At 39.1% G+C, this 17,307-nt stretch overlaps 1 protein-coding gene across 1 annotated transcript in view; it reads left to right on the top strand.

Moving 5' to 3' along the window:
• Positions 1 to 17,307, top strand: part of LOC122789780 — a 728,210-nt gene that overhangs the window by 281,866 nt on the left and 429,037 nt on the right. The window contains exon 8 of the mRNA XM_044057221.1: positions 15,089 to 15,247. Coding sequence (XP_043913156.1) covers positions 15,089 to 15,247 — 159 coding nt within the window. The remainder of the gene's footprint in view (positions 1 to 15,088; positions 15,248 to 17,307) is intronic.

Below are 17,307 nucleotides of genomic sequence, written 5' to 3'. Positions count from 1 at the left end.
TTTTTACGAAATGCCAAGGTGCCAGCTCAATGCCTAACCTTCAACGAAGGCATGCCCATTTACGCACGCATGTCTTTCGGACGCTACCCAACCGCGGGGAGGACATGCAGACGCCACACAGAATTCACTCCCATGCCACACCGAGAATTGAATGGGAGAACCTCTTGCTGTGAGGTAACAATGCTACCATCATACCACCGCAGCTATTAGACAAGGGTACCAAATTATACTGAGTAAAATTAATACTAATACAAATGGTAGTGTTTGACCAATACAGCAAGGCTTTCAGGAGCGGCCACAGTGTCACCAAATAAATATGAGCACTCTCAAAGGTTAAAATATTTTCTAAAAGACCAGCCACAATGAAAAGTTTAAATATATTTAATAATAAATAATAAAAGAACATGAAAATGCTAAATATTTATAATAAACACTAGAGTTTCAATCACAAGAAATATTAAAACTAACACTGATGGAAAGATTCACACAGATACAGAAAAACAATGCTTAACTAATCTCACTACATTTTCCTGACTGATCTAAAGAATTACTGTCCCATAGTTCATTTACTAGATCAAGGTAAGATGAAGTAGGTGAGTGGTCCTTCTTTGTCAGGTTTCACAAACAAATTGCCCTGAGTCTTCTGTCTCATCTAGTATTAAAGCATCATTTCAGTTCTGGATTACAGAATGACATCACATACATTTGGTCTTCTGACTCTGGTTCCCACACTACCCACTTTACTAGAAACTGGGCCAGAATCTTGGACATATGTGTCACCATACACACACACACACACACACACACACACACACACACACACACACACACACACACACACACACACAGAGCTTTGCTAAGATGTGTTATAGCATGTGGAAGCTATAAAACCATTTAAAAAAAAACTTCCACCCTTCTAGGGTAACAATTAATTCACCCCTAAGGACAGTACAGTAGGGGTTCTAGTCCTGATTTTCACAGACATTTTGTCTTGCTGCAATCGGAACTATAAGGTGCAATCTTTATGGCCTAAACCAAGTAATTTAATTTCAGACTATTTTTAAAGTTAATTGGACTGAGAGTAATCTTTTCACTTCCAGTATCCTCTATTGTAATATATTCATTTCAACAGTTACAATACAGTCTCATATACAGGTGTATTTATTTTCTGTTCAGCAGGACCCGCTGTTGGTACATTTTAACACAAACAGCTTTACAAATACATTTTCAACACAAGCACATGTACAAATCAGTTTGATATACAAATGACATATAGTTCTTTGCAAACCTCCAGCTAGCTATGCTGGCATATGTTACACATCCACTGCCCTACTTAAACCTGGCATAGCTGGCAATACCTCACATCATCACAAAGGTAACACAGGGGTAAGGCATTATCCATTAAGAGTAAACACTGGTATGTGTTATTCCTCTATGAAGACAAACACAAGGATAAGTTAACTCTCCAGTAAGATTAAACACAGAGATGAAGTATTCCTCAATGATGGCAAATGAAGATATGAGTTATTCCCCAAAGAGGTTAAACACAATGAAGAAGCAGTCCCCATTTAATGACAAATGCAAGGATGAGGTTTTTCTATTAGAAGAATGAGCAAGCATGGAAGATTTCCCAGGAGGAATAATGCAACCTCTCAGCTGTCCAGATTTTTGCAGAATGTCCAAAGTTTGCCTCATATTTTTGGTCTGCCCTTCATAAAATATTAGGTTTTCTGGCAAAGCAGTGAGGGTTTAAGTCATAAAATAATGACAGACATTTCAATTTCAGGCTTCATATCCTCTAGAAAATGCATGCTAACAAAAAACCTGTTATCTTCGCAAATTTCTAAGTTCATGACTAATAAATAAAATCCATCCCTATTGTTTGGGCCATTGTCCCCTTATTATTTTTGGCTTTGTCCAGATTTCTTGTGTTAAAAGGTTGAAAGATATATAAGCATGGGGATAAAAATTCTTTTGTCAGAGGCAAATGCAAGGATTAGTCACTCCAAATAATGAGAAAACAAGGATGAGGCAATTCTAAAGAGAAAAACATAGAGGGCTGAGTCCTTCTCCACTGAAGGCTATTCACAAGGAAGAGCCATTCTTCAATAAAGAGCAACTTCTTAGTGAGGGCATACACGTGGATAAAGCATTCCTCCATAACAGAAATACATACATATATCCCCCAATGATGGGTAAATACAGATATGATGCTTTTCCTGGGAGGAAGTGTGCACTGACCCAGATGTAAACTCATGGTTCTAAGTCATCAAGGAACCATCTGGTAGAATACAGTTTTTCATATATTTTTTCTCACCATTGTCTGGTGATCATCAGGTCCCCCACTTTCTTTATTTATTGCTGTCATCTAGGCAGCCTTCAGTGTGTTCTTGCTATCCTTATTTCCTGTACCTCCTGTAGCTGTCATGCTGTCTGTAACTCCAGCCTAGTGCCATTTATGCACTTAAAGGGGTGTCCTGTTTCTGGCTACATTGTATATGCATTGCTTGGCTGCATCACTGCATGCCTGGTTCTTATGAAAGGATTCAGTACCTTCATCACAATTATGTGGGGCACTATTTCAGTGCCGTAGCAAATCAAACTAGCACCCTGCACAGGATAGGTAGGTGGACATTTGCTACTAAACTCCCATTTATCCCCAAACAATTTCTTTGGTGACCAGACAGCTACTCGAACCCAGATCATCTGGGTCACAATCAGGGTTCCAGCTCTCTTTTCCAATAAACCAGCTGCCATCCAGTCAAATATTTAACTGTTCTAACAATGGGCTCAAGATTTCTTTTAGAACCGTTCATGGTTTTATGCCTTTGTGAGTGAAGGGGAGTAGGTGGCAACATTTGGCAGATAAGAAGGAGAGGAAAAACATGGAGACAGTAAAGGGCTTCCTTCCCTAGAAATTTGGCTGAAATCAATATTTTTTTTACTAAAGTACTGCCTACTTTGTGTACCTTCCTTTTTTACCAGTGCTTTTGGGTTTCAGCGAGGAGTTAACAGAGTCCATACCAGCCTTTCTCAGCTGATTTTCTTAAGCCAAGCTGACTGACTGCTGTGTTTAGAGCAAATGCTGGTGACCATTATAAGTCAAGTTAATGCAAAACTTGAACAATGTTATACTAAAGTGGCTAAATTTGCAGAAAATACCACTTTCAGAACTTACCACTGTATAGCACTAAAAAGTCTGAACTGGTTAGAACTACCCCATCAACTAACATATACACCTGTAAAAGTATCCAACATCCATCTGCTTATCCAGCACTAAATACCATTCTACACAACTATGTTCCCGCTTGATCATCATGATCCAAAAGGTCCTGGGGAAGAGGTGCTGTCCTACATCTTCCGGACTTTTTTCTACTTAAGGCCATCTCCTGGTTTCTCCTCCCTCCCTCCCTCCCTTCCTTCCTCTGGCTACGTGGTTGTATTTTGGGGGTGGGTGTGCTATGGCTGCATGCTGCCACTACCCCTGCTTAGACTTTACCCTCTCCCATCCTTTGTCAGGGACATCAAGGGGAATGCTCACATAACACCCCCCTTCCCGGATGGGCACACCCCCCCATTGCTTCCTGCCTCTCTGTCAGATGCCTGAGCCACTAACTGAAGCAGGGCCACCTGGGCCTTAGTCATGGAAGCTGGGTCACCTGAGCTGAAGTCATGGCTTTATCCCTCTACACCACTAGAGCAGCTTGAAAGGCTTCTTTTGTTGGCAGTTTCTCTAAATCCTACAGCAGCAGCTAAAAGTCATTGTTTTAAGTTAAAAACAGTCTGTTTTTTTCAGCTGGTGCTTTTTGGGCTGTAGCATGCATGCGTTGCAGCTACCGGACATTAATAAACACAAATCTTAAGTGATAGGTTAGTTAATTGAAATCCTCATGGGCAAATTTCTTTTTTTTGGCTAGCTGGCCAAATCTAGTTAAACTCCAAAATATCATTGCATTGGGATTCTTTCTTTTACACCTCTGATGCGCAATGACCCCCAAAGCTGATCAACTTTAGAGCAGATGGCATGACTCCATGCAAGAAAGGTATGGTGGAGTTTGTCACTTGCAAACAATGGTGTTTTGAAAATTTCAATAATGCAGAGATGATTTTTTCAAAGACTGCAACTGATCTTGTATTGATGAGCTGATCACCCTAGATCTGGTGTTTTACGGAAAATCGGGTTAGCTGTGACTGAATGTTTCTTAAATCGGCAGTGGTGTCCATGAATAAAGGTATATTATGGTTTTACCTAAGTAGTAGAAATCAAGACAAAAGCCTGATTACTAGTAATTGGAGGGTGAATATTTCAAAACAGAAGATCTTGAATCACTTTCAGGTTTCTGTAACAGCAATGGTTTATCTCACCAAAAGAGCATTTCAGTTTAAATTCACTTTATTTACCCAGGTGCTGACAACTAAGCATTGTACAAGTTAATAAAAAGCAGAGATGTAAAAGTTCATGACATCAATGAAATAAACTTGAGAGAGGCAACATTATTTGAAATGCAGGCTGAAAGCCAGATTGAAAAGATTTGATTGGACGAACTTCTTATAACTTCATAGAACAGAGGATTGCATTAGCCACACGCCAGTGGATTCCTCTGATAGGGACCTTAATATGAAAAAGAAACCAAAACAAAACAAAAACACATAACAGATGCCTGCAACCCAACCCTTCAGAATCACCAGCCTAGCAGAGTGGAAGGGATAAGAGAGAGCTAACTCCTCAGAAATATGTTGTGTAGCTTCTCCGAAATGTCAAACATATATTGTGTAGCACTAAGTAAGTCAAGACCAGAACTTTGCAGATAAAATAGGATGAAACAGTAAGGCAGTGCAGGTATTAGAGAACCAGCATGATGTGGTGATAAAAAATCACTTATCAGTAGCCAGGCTGCAGAGTTCTATTCTAGAAACAGCCACAAGTAGACAGGCTGCAGAGTTCTATTCTAGAAACAGCCACAAGTAAACAGGCTGAAGAGTTCTATTCCAGAAACAGCTACAAGTAGACAGGATGCAGAGTTCTATTCCAGAAACAGACACAAGTAGACAGACTGCAGAGTTCTATTCCAGAAACACCAGTGAGTAGTCAGGCTGCAGAGTTCTATTCCAGAAACAGCCACAAGTATACAGGCTGCAGAGCTCTAGAGCATCTGCAGCTAGTTAATGCCCAGAATACTCAGTAGTAAGAACTATAATAGTCTCCAAACAAAATGAAGCCATGACATGCACTACCAGAGAGCAATTCTAAGATGCAATACTATGTTTTAAAGGATGGTTTCCCTAAGATGGAAGCATAATATGCTAACTGGAAATGATACCTGGTTGTTTTGTATCATCAAGAATTACCCCATAGTGCATACCTTTGATGTGAATTTCAGCCTGTCATCTCCATATATAATATCAGACCATAGGACTGGAGCATGGGAATCCTGAAGCATTCTGCCACCTCCATAAATAATGTTATAGCAAAACATTGGAGCATGGGAATCCTGAAGAATTCTGCTACCTCCATAAATAACATCAGAGTGCAACACTGGAGCATGGGAATCCTGAAGCATTCTGCTACCTCCATAACTAAGGTGAGAGCAAAGGACTGGAGCATGGAAGTCTTGAAGCATATTCTGCCACCTCCATAAATAATATCAGAGTGCAACACTGGTGCATAGGAATCCAAGCATTCTGACAACTTCATAAATAATAGAGAACAAGACATGAGGATAGGGATCCTGAAGTATTCTACACCCTCCATAAGTAATGTCAGAGCACGGCACTGGAGCATGTGAATTGTGAATCATTCTGACACCTCTATAAATAATGTCAGAGCACAGCACTGGAGCATTGGAAATCGTGAATCATTCTGACACCTCCATAAATAATGTCTGAGCAAAGGATGTGAGCATGGGGATTCTGAAGCACTTTACCAACTCCATAAATAATGTCAGAGGACAACACTGGAACATGGGAATCGTGAAACATTCTAACACCTCCATAAATAATGTCAGAGCAAAGGACGGGCGCATGGGGATTCTGAAGCACTTTACCACCTCCATAAATAATGTTGGTGCACAGCACTGGGACATGGGAATTTTGAATCATTCTGACACCACCATAAATAATGTAAGAGCAAAGGATGGGAGCATGGGGATTCTGAAGCACTTTACCACCTCCATAAATAATGTTGGTGTGCAGCACTTGAACATGAGAATCATGAAACATTCTGACACCTCCATAAATAATGTCAGAGCAAAGGACAGGAGCATGGGGACTATGAAGCACTTTACCACCTCCATAAATAATGTTCATGCACAGCAGTGGAACATGGGAATCGTGAAACATTCTGACACCTCCATAAATAATCTCAGAGCAAAGGATGGGAGCATGGGGATTCTGAAGCACTTTATCACCTCCATAAATAATGTCAGAGCAAAGGACGGGAGCATGGGGAATATGAAACACTTTACCACCTCCATAAATAATGTTCATGTACAGCAGTGGAACATGGGAATCATGAAACATTCTGACACCTCTATAAATAATGTCAGAGCAAAGGACGGGAGCATGGGGATTCTGAAGCACTTTAACACCTCCATAAATAATCTCAGAGCAAAGGACAGGAGCATGGGGACTATGAAGCACTTTACCACCTCCATAAATAATGTTGGCGTACAGCACTGGAACATGGGAATCATAAATCATTCGGACACCACCATAAATAATATTAGAGAACAAGACGTGAGCATAGAGATCCACAAGTATTCTACACCCTTCATAAATATTGTCGAATCACAGGACTGAATCATAGAAATCCTGAAGCATTCTGCCATCTCCATAAATAAATAAATAAATAAAAAACAATAAAACTGTTACCACAAAAAGGCTCAAACACTGTGTCTCAAAAGAAGTAATATCCAATTGCAGAAAATGAAGAGGCACAGTCCCAGCTGATGTATCCAGGATAAAAATCTTTACTCAGTGCACAAACACAAGCGCTTTCACCAAATAGGCATCATCAGGTGTAACACCTGATGATGCCTATTTTTACTCAGTGCACAAACACAAGCACTTTCACCAAATAGGCATCATCAGGTGTAAAGATTTTTATCCTGGATGCATCAGCCGTGACTGTGCCTCTTAATTTTCAGCAATTAAATAAATAAACAAACAAATAAATAAATAAATAAAGTCATATTATAATTTCAGGCTTCCACATCACTTGAATGAAAACTGCCTTGATGCCAAACAGCTAAAACTGGACCATAAAGAAAAAGACAGACAGCACCCTATAGCAGTTTCACAAAGAAACAAATATAATGTAATCCAGTCTCAAGGGAACAGTCTGAGTAAATATCCATTAAAAAACAAAGACAAAGTGTAGCAGCACTCTTTGGGCTGGCAACCATCTACTGACATTATTGAGAGCCATACTACTTCATGCTACATATAATAACAATAATAATAATAGTAGTAATAATAATAATAATAAAATAATAATAATATAATAATAATAGTAACGTTTCAAGCTTCTCCTTCAATAAGGTATCCCAAAGGATAGGGTTTTCTTCTCTTCTAAATGAAATGAAGCTTCTAATGCATCTCATTTTTCAGAAAACACACACACACACACACACACGCACAGACACACACACACTCTGTTCCTACATATATACCAGGCTAACGACCGTGAGGTCCTTTACGTGCTTAGCCAAGCCGGTTTAAGCCTAGCCATGCTTCCCACGGGTAGGAATGGAACCCTGTACTTTGTGGGTGCACAATAAATACCTTAACCATTATGCCAACCCCCAACAAATATCTTGTCTCTTGGTTAGTTTAAAGCATCTTAACTGCATTCTGATTTGTTCCTCTCATGATGATGTTTTTAAAGTGTTTCTTTTAGTGTGTGGGAAACAAATGATGCAGTTTTCCTCTCCCTTTCTAGACACAAGTGGGCATAAAAGTAGTATATATTCTACATCAGTGAGTTATTAACACCTGACAAAGGGCTCCAGTTGTCCATCTGTAAATACTAACACTTAAGGTATATTAACATTTAAGCAGCTATGGACAGTCGAAACCCTTGCTCCCATGACTTAGCATTCATGTAATGAGACCTGAGCTGAGACCTATGTGTTTGTTTATTCACTTATTCAGTAGTCTAATACTTGATTAGTTACTCTGGAATGCTGTACTGAAGTTTGCTTTACTGACAAGCACCAGGAATGCAAAGGTTATGCATACAAATGTCTTCTTTTTATCAGAAACGTATCTGCTGTGGCAGGCAATATCTAATGTGCACTGAATTTTGGAGAGAAGTCAGTAAGATCTTACAGCAGAAAAAAACTACCTCCGTACTCTTACTCAAGATTCCCTCCTTTCAGTCGAAAAATGGCTGACCAATAATCAGCTACTTCTCAGTCATAAAAAAAAGAAAACTTCTATGAAACCAACAAACAAAGACGAACGTGCTGCAAAAGTCCAAAATTTAATAACAGGCAACAAGTTAAAAGTTTAAAAGTAAATCCAGTGACAAAAATACAGGTACAGTGTTAAGCGCTTTTCATTAGGCGACAATCTCCTAACTTCATCAGACAATGACTCCCTGGATACAAAAGCATGTTTAAATACTTTGTCAGGTAGCTAATTAAATAACACACTTAAGCTTACTCTCATAGTTAAAGGCATATTACTAACACTTAGTAAGCTTACTGACGTTCTGGTAGATAAAATATGACTCTTTTACAAATTTTAAATTAAAGTCTGTGTAAAGTCAATTAGTAATAGCAATGTGTATAAATCCCACCCAGTTAAATGTTATCAGTATTGTATTGTGGTTTACATAGTAAGAACTTTCAACACTTTAAAAATAAAAAAGGTAAAAAACATACAAAAGTCCTAAAATACAAACAGGTCAAGAGGATTATTGTAAAGTTATTAAAATTGTTGTCAATGGTTGGTCTAAGACCAACCATGGCATGTTACAAGTATTACCTCATGAGGCTCTTAAGTTTTAAAACACATAGTATGGAGTACATTTCGTGTGTGGCATGCATTGAGTCTTAGCTGCCAGAGAAGTTCTAGTTTTTCAAGTCTAAGGGTGGATGCCCCCCCCCCTATCGTCTGTGTCTATTGAATCTATGACCCTGAACTTAAAGGTGTGATTCAGATGTTCAATGCAATGTTTAGCCAAAGGGCTCTCTATTTTCCCTCTAGTAATGTAGTAGACGTGTTCGTAAATTCTCTCCTTGAATTTGCGGTCCGTCTTACCTACATAAAACCTAGGACAACACTGGTACTGAGCTAGGTAGACTATGGACTTAGAATTACAATTGTACTTGTTCTTTAGGAAATAGTCATGTCCCCTAATAGTAAATTTTGACCCTGTAATGACATGTCTACATTGGTTACATGCTTCACACTTAAATGTCCCCGGAAAACCCCTAATGGTTCAAATTCTTCTCTCAGTGAGGTTTTTTTAGATTCTTTCATTTCCTCCAGGTAACAAGTGGTTTATCCCCTAGTTTACTTTGTATGTCTCTGTCAGATGTTAACAACTGCCAATTCTTTCCCAGTATTGTTTTCAAAGCTGTGAAGTCAAGTGAAAATGTAGTCACAAGACTCAAAGAGTATTGCTTACTTTGTGGGTTAGCACCATTTGTGGCTTCAGATCCCCTGTTTCAACCTCTACTGTGGTGACAGTTTCTGTCCTGTGGAGTCTGGTCATTGCCTGAGATAGAATAAGTTTAAAGTAACCAGAAGCATGTTTTCTACTAACCTCCCCTATAAGGCCTGTAATCAAGTCATTGGGGTACCCTTTTTTGAGGAACATAGATTTTGAAAGTTCACATTCCTCAAAAAAGTGGTGGTCTTCCATTGTCATCCTGGCCGCTCGTACTAGTTGGCCCTTAACAACACTCTTCTTCTGGTACATAGGGTGGAAGCTAGTGTAGTGTAAAAATGAGTTTGAGTAGGTCTCTGTTGATGTTTTTTATTTTAATGTCCCTTGTTTTTAATAGCAGGTTGTTGATGCTCGTAAAAGTCCTGCTGTAATCATATTGATATCTTTGAAAATCAAAGTCTCTCTTAATTTCATCAACAAGTGCATTGACTTCATTTGACAAGTTATTAATATGTGCTTGATAGTGTTTGGACATGATTTTCAGTAGTTCAAGCCCCTGGGTGTTAAAAACATAAAATAAGTTCTGTATGAAAAGCGGAGCCCTTCAGTAAACCCATGGGGTATTGCCAAAACTGTAAACCTTTAGGCACAATATTTTCTTTAAAGCACTCATTAAAGTAATTGACCTCAAGCTGCAATTTTCTTATTTTCACAAGCTTAGAATCAAAAAGTTTTAGTTTCTCCACAATACTCACACTTCCAGTGGCCAGTTGTCCCTGCAAATCGTTCCTGGTATTATCCATAGTTAATTTAGGCTTGTCTTTGAGCCATGAATTCAAATCTGGGACTCCAATAAGCCCTGGTACAGTGTGTCCTGCTTTTTCAGCAGGTAACATGGGTTGAGTTCTGTGATCCCTCGCTACAATAGTGCTACTTGCACCAGTATTGGAGCGAGAATTCCTTCCACTACCAGATGCGTTGGTTTCAATACTAGTTTCAGTAGTGTTGTTGTTAGTCCTTAAACCCGCCTCCGTTAGAGCGGTTTGTGAGAAGGTATCCATACGTGTCTCCAAAACAAAACTTCTACTCTTCCTCCCCAAATCACTACAGCAACACAAAGATACCTTCACAGTATCAGCTCTTAATAAGACACTTATCTCTATTGAACCACATACTAAACTTCTGGGTGTAATCATAGATGACCAACTAAAGTTTGACATACATATTCAGCAAGCCATCAAAAAGACCCACCAAAAACGTGATCTCTTATACAGACAAAAAAAAAAAAACTCACTATTAACGTCAAACATTCTCCAGCAAAGACTTTCCATTTTCCAGGCTTACGTTATGCAGTCCATATTCTCACTAATATTCAATCCAATCTGTTAGCTAAACTTGAAACCACCTACAACAAAATAACCAGATTTGCTGCCAACCTTCCCTATCGCTTTCACCACTGCATCGGTTTAAAAACCTACAATGGCTTGAGCTACATAACGAACTCTTTCTTCCCCAACTCCACCACACGCACACTGTGTTAAATCAACCCTCCCACTGTCCTGCCCTCACGGACCTCATCCCTCCCTACTCCTAAATGTAACCTACGCAGCACAGACCTACACCTCTTAGACATCTACAAATGCAACAAAAATTCTGGCAAACTTTTATACAGCCACTCTGTCGCCAATGCCTGGAACAAACTTCCCCTTTCTTTAAGAACAAACAACAACTTTCTTAGCTTCAAAAAACTTTTAAAGGACTTATTTAGTAATTCCTGGATGTGTTATTTCCTCTCCTCTTTCCCGTCCCCTCTCAGCTCTCACACTTTACCACAGCTACTAATTTAAGGTTTTTATGATATTCTACCAACCTTGAATTGCTATCTGATGGTAATTGTTACATGCTGTTTAAACCCTCAGTATTACTCTTGTATTCAAACTTGTTCATTTATAAGTTGTATTCTGTTTCTCCTGTGTAAAAATACACTTGTATGTTAATATTGTATGATGTTTTGTTTTTGTATTTGTTTATCTGTGAAGGTTTTCTATTCGGGTCTCACCTGAAAAAGGGCTATGAAGCCCAATCAGACTAGCCTGGTTAACAAATGTCAAATAAATAAAATAAATAAACGTTGGAATACACACCTAGATAAGGAGACGTCATCATTAATTCACAAAGCTTTCATCCTCTTATATTCACCCAATTTAATTTTTCTGCCACAGGTAAAATGCACAAAACTCTTTTTTTCTTTTTATTTCAGGTCTTGTTTTGTTAATACAAACATTTGCCTGCCTTCAAGAATGTACATCATGTAAATGTGCATTTTCTACACCAACCCAATGAAACTCTCACTAAGTGGCATCTGTCGAGATAATACCTCCCATTTCATGTCGCCCTTTGGATCTGATCATATGGAGATGATAATCCCCAACATGCAGTTCAAGGTGGGGATGATAAAACCTCCATTACCTGTTATCCCAAGATGTAATTCAAGGTGGAGATGATAAAACCCCCATACATGTCACCCCACAATGTACTTTGAGGTGGCCTGAAAACACAAATCCATCACTCCAAGTACATATCTCTGACTATGCATTCTTAGTCCTTGGGCCCAAACTGTGGGAGTCCCTCCCACCTGAAATTAAAGACTCTTTGTCTCACTCCAAGTCCTGTTCTGCACTTAAATCGTATTTAGTTAATCAGGCAGAATGTACCTTTAGCATCTCAGGCCACACCACTTAAGTCTGCTTTATCTCTTCTCCACTCTAACTCAACCACTAAGATCGTCTGCTCCTTTTCACATCTCTGATGTATTCTACTCTAATTCCTCAAATGTATTAAAACGTTTGCACATATTGTAAATTAATACAATGGATTTAGTAAGTAACCAAATCACTATTCTACCATTGTATTGTTTTATTGTCACCTATGTATCATTGTACACTTGTCTATTTTGTATGTCTGATCAGTTTTTGACCCCGGGCTGGGACTGAAGTTGATCAGAACTGTTCAGTGCTCTACTCCAGGAAACAAACTCAAATAAATAAAACATCATCTTGTTTATATAGGCAGGGGAAGTCAGTATTTCTTTTGACAAACTGAAACACATTATGTTTTGATTTTTGTGTAACTGTTAGAATTATGTGTAGACACTTAAGTACTTCCATAGCTAGATGTAAATTTCCTCTGAAAGGAATTGGGTGGCTTAGAATAAATATTCCCCTATGTGTACAAACCTGAAATATTTGCACAAATAAAATGGTTACTTTGAAACAGACCTTGGTGTGGGCACACTGCTCGATAACCACAGACTAAGGTGTTGTGTAGTTGTGTAGTGTAGTGTGTGTGTGGATGGATGGATGTTTGAGTTACTGAACATGTGAAAAAGAAGCAGGTAGCAATAAAAATATGTGAATATGTTAGAACTGCATCACTTTCAGTTTATCTAGAATCACTTTCAGTTGCTCAATGTTATTTTGTAATTATGCAGTTTTTCAGATTGTGTGTATATCTATATATATCTGTATATATATCTATATATCCATATATATATATATATATATCTATATATATATATATATATATATATATATATATATATATATATATATATATATATATATATATAGACGCACACACACACATGTATGTGTGTGTGTGTGTGTGTGTGTGTGTGTGTGTGTCTATAAAATTTTTCTATACATATTTATAAAACTAAAAAGACTCCCCCAACATACACATCTTCCTTCTGATTTGCAAACAGCACATACATTGGGTTAAGAGACCTCCAGGCATATCATTCATGACAGGGATCTCTTTCCTGGATAGGGTGTAGTATACCCATTGCTAACGGAGTGTATAGCAGGTGAAGGAGGTAAAGGGAGAAGGTCTAGGAATTAAAGTCTTCTGTGACTCCCATGGTTCTTTAATAGAAAACTTATGTGATAAATCTGGGGTCACCCCAGTCAGTCAAACATTAACTACTTCTAAACCTTTCACAGTGTCCTCTTACAAGCTTGATGTATGTTGCATGATTATTTGTGTTTTGGGGAGGACAAAGTATTACAATTAAGTACTTTTCCTTCAGAGTAGAACTGGTAGTTTCCATGCATCATGACTCAGATCTTAATGGAACAAATGAAAGAAGGCACATCTAGGCCTATTCTTGTATAGGTACTTAATGCCGGGTCTATATTAGAACACCAAACATTCAAAATGTCGAGTGTTCTAATATCAAACCCTATCAATCGAAAATTAAAAACATCGAACAGTCAGAACAGCAAATTGTTTCCTAGGGAAAAAATTTGCTCTTCCAAAACACATACACACAACACAAGTACACCAAACAAACAGCAATCCACACACATACACCTAAACTCTTACACCTAACCCTACACTAAACTATACATACACCACTAACTATCCACTTACCTTAACCCAAACTCTAACCCTAAGGTCCGTCACTATCGCACAGTCACCTCACCCGCGCCCTAACCCTAACTCACCTACCCTGCCCTAACCCTCATGTCCACACAATCGCACACTTACCTGACCCACGCCCTAACCCTAACTCACCTAACCCACCCTAACCCTCACGTCCACACAATCGCACACTTACCCGAACCCAACCCGTAACTTTCCACCACAGCACTGAAAATACAGAAGCAACAGAAGCGGACAAACAAATTCCTTCCCTAGGAAAAAATTTGGTTTTCTGTTTCTTCGATATTTTCAGTGTTCGCTGAAAATGGGTCGCAATTAGAACACTCAACATTTTGAATGTTCAGTGTTCTAATATAGACCCCTTAATGCCTTACTAGCCTGAAGTACTGGGCACAGCTACTTTTATTTAATTGTACCATAGGGTGTTGTTAGACACACACTGGTATTGTTCTTCGAAATTCATCATCCTCCATGTACTTAGTAACTTTGCCTACTGTGATGCTGGACAGACTCGGATCTTTGGCCTCAGGCTGGAATACCAGAGCTGAAGGTGGCAGGGATGGTAGAGGTAGCTGTGTTGCAAGTATCATTTGGGTAGCTCCCAGGAAGACCAAGGTAAAGAAGTAACATTGCTAACAGTATCCCAGAAGTGATGCATGTTACCGCTGTCCTCACGGGTATACATGGCAGCACTGATAATGACCAGTCCCTGTCTCTGTCAAGGTAAGGACCAATCTGATCACACCACCAGCTGTGCCTAGTCAGCCCATCCCCCAAAAGAAGTCAGATAGGAGAAACTTGTCAACTTAAAGAGCAATCTAAGTAGAGATGTGAGGTGTAGCTTTGCAATGTGTTGTGCCAGAGAGTTTATCCAAAGGACATTTACAGCCAGCTGAGGTGAAAGAGTAAAAGCAAAGAGGTAGGAGATACTAAAAATGTTCATAAATGAAACAAAATGACAGGAAAAAAGTGACATATGTCAGCAAAGAAATTATTGCAAAACAATGACGAAAATGTTTGATTAATTAGGAAATGACCAGCCAAGATGAAGAGTCTGCTTCGGGATCTAACCATATTCATCCGGCTTTGGATCTGCTTTACTACAAGGATTCTTACTTAGATTCTGGGAACAGAGAGTGTGCAGCACCTGAGTCTGGGCCTGGAGAATTAGTCTTTCTCTTAAGCCAGGTACGGCAGTTTCTCTTCATGTGAATGCTTTGGCTTTAGTGTTATTTGTGCTGAAAATCAGGCATGAGTAGAAGTGATGATTGTTGTAATCCTTGTTGTTTCTTAAGTATTTTAGTAGCTGTATAAGGGAGATTTTTTATTGTCACAGTGACATTTCTGCTGTGTGTGCTGTTAGCTTGGTTGGTCTTTTGAGCTGGAGCAGCTCATATCCATGTAAAGACTAATCTCACAATGCAGGGCACACGGCCTGGGGATGGAACACTATAGCAGAGGATAAACTTTTCAGTAGAAATAGGCACCGGTTCAGTTTAAGGATGCAAGCAGAATCAACCACTCAGCAGGAAATTCAGCTGCTGTACATCCACATAGCACCTGCCTGTTCCCTGGAGCAGTAAAAGATTTAGAGTCTGGTTACTTGACAGGACATTCACCTGTGCAAGCTGATGGCTATGTAGTTATCTGAAGGGTAATGTCCTTGGATGTGAGGTGAAGACTATGTCTGGGTAGGCTTGAAGCATGTTGACACTGGACATGAGTTTTCAGGATAAAATGGAAAGAACTAGAAATTACCAGCACTAGCATAAAGGCAGCTTTATGCTCTAATTTATTTATTAGTTTGTGCTATCAGCAGAACTGTCTGTCTCTACCTTAGATTTCATGCCAGGAAAGACACCTGTAGATGGAATAAAGTAAGAGCCAAAGGCAGAAGCATCCAGAGCTATCGGCATGGCATAATCGAATGTAGTGCTGATTGCAGCCCAGGCAAGGGGTGGCAGGGTGAGGCTATACCTGCTTGCCTGTCTCAGTGGAGGAGGGTTGAATACATTTCACTGAGGTGTACACCCTGTGTAGATTCCTGATGGAAACCAGGAACATTTTGGAAGTGACTGTTATTAAAGTTGGAGGTTTTACCTCTGAACATTACTTCACTAATGGAACTTGGCAAAAAGCACCACACTGGCCTGTTACTCACCATCCTTTTCCTCTTTGGGCGTGCATGGGGGGTATTTACAGCCATATAGGGAGGGCTGTAGTGTCACTGCAGATGAATGTATCACTCTCAGTATGATTGCCCTCATGGGAACAAATGGACAGTAGAGCTGTTACCTCTGGGGCAGCAAGTATGTCAGTAAGGCAGCTGGGGGGGGACTGAATGGCCAAGTAAGATGGCAGCAAACATTAAAAATATATAAATAAGCCTTCAAAGTTTCTGCTTATTTTCCTTCTGTAAATTTACATGCAAACTCTTATCCTGTTTGGCATCTACTTCTCTGAAGTAAAAGCCAATACCAAAGTGTGCCAGCTGACTATGGTTGCAGATATCTGCAAGCCAGGAGCAGTCATTGAAACCCCAGATGACTTAGCCATCTGCATGAACGTTTCCCTCAAATAAATAACTGGTGCAAAAATCATGGACTAAAATTAAATTTATTTATTTATTTATTTTATTTTAACATTATTTTACCAGGATAAATCCAACGGGACACAAAGTGTCCGTTTTCAGTGGAGTCCTGGGGAGAAAAGCTCCAAGGAAGTTAACAGAGTACATACATGGCTTAGATAACAATAAAAAACTGGTGTACAAGGTAAGAGTACTTACCTATACTATGCCAGTATTGTCATGGCAAGGGCTGAGCTCAACATGCACAACCTTCTGTATCATAAACACACAGGTTACAAATAGTCATATATGCACATACTACACCTGCACAGAAAAAGCAGCTTAATAGGCAGCTTTTGCACTTTTCAGCATTCCTACCTGAATGGAACACCTTGCTGGGTTTGCTAAATGAGTCTAAAATATGAAAATGATTCTGTGTGCAACATGGCTCATTAAATAATTAGACTTCCTTCTGCAGTGCTAAAGGTAATAGTCGAACTGAAGAATGGATCAGAAGAGCAATGTGTCTGCTTAGTGTATCTGTCTGATAAAAACACCTAATTTAAGAAGTAAAATTAGTACATCCAAGACAATTTAAAACATATCTACATTCTAGACTTTTGGAGTAACTAACATATTAAATATTATGTTGACTTTGGAGCTTACATCAGTTGTAGCA

This window comes from Protopterus annectens, chromosome 15.part0 (assembly GCF_019279795.1).
Source record: "Protopterus annectens isolate FY-2018-M chromosome 15.part0, PAN1.0, whole genome shotgun sequence".
Classification (NCBI taxonomy): domain Eukaryota; kingdom Metazoa; phylum Chordata; order Ceratodontiformes; family Protopteridae; genus Protopterus; species Protopterus annectens.
This window is presented reverse-complemented; position numbering and strand designations above follow the sequence as displayed.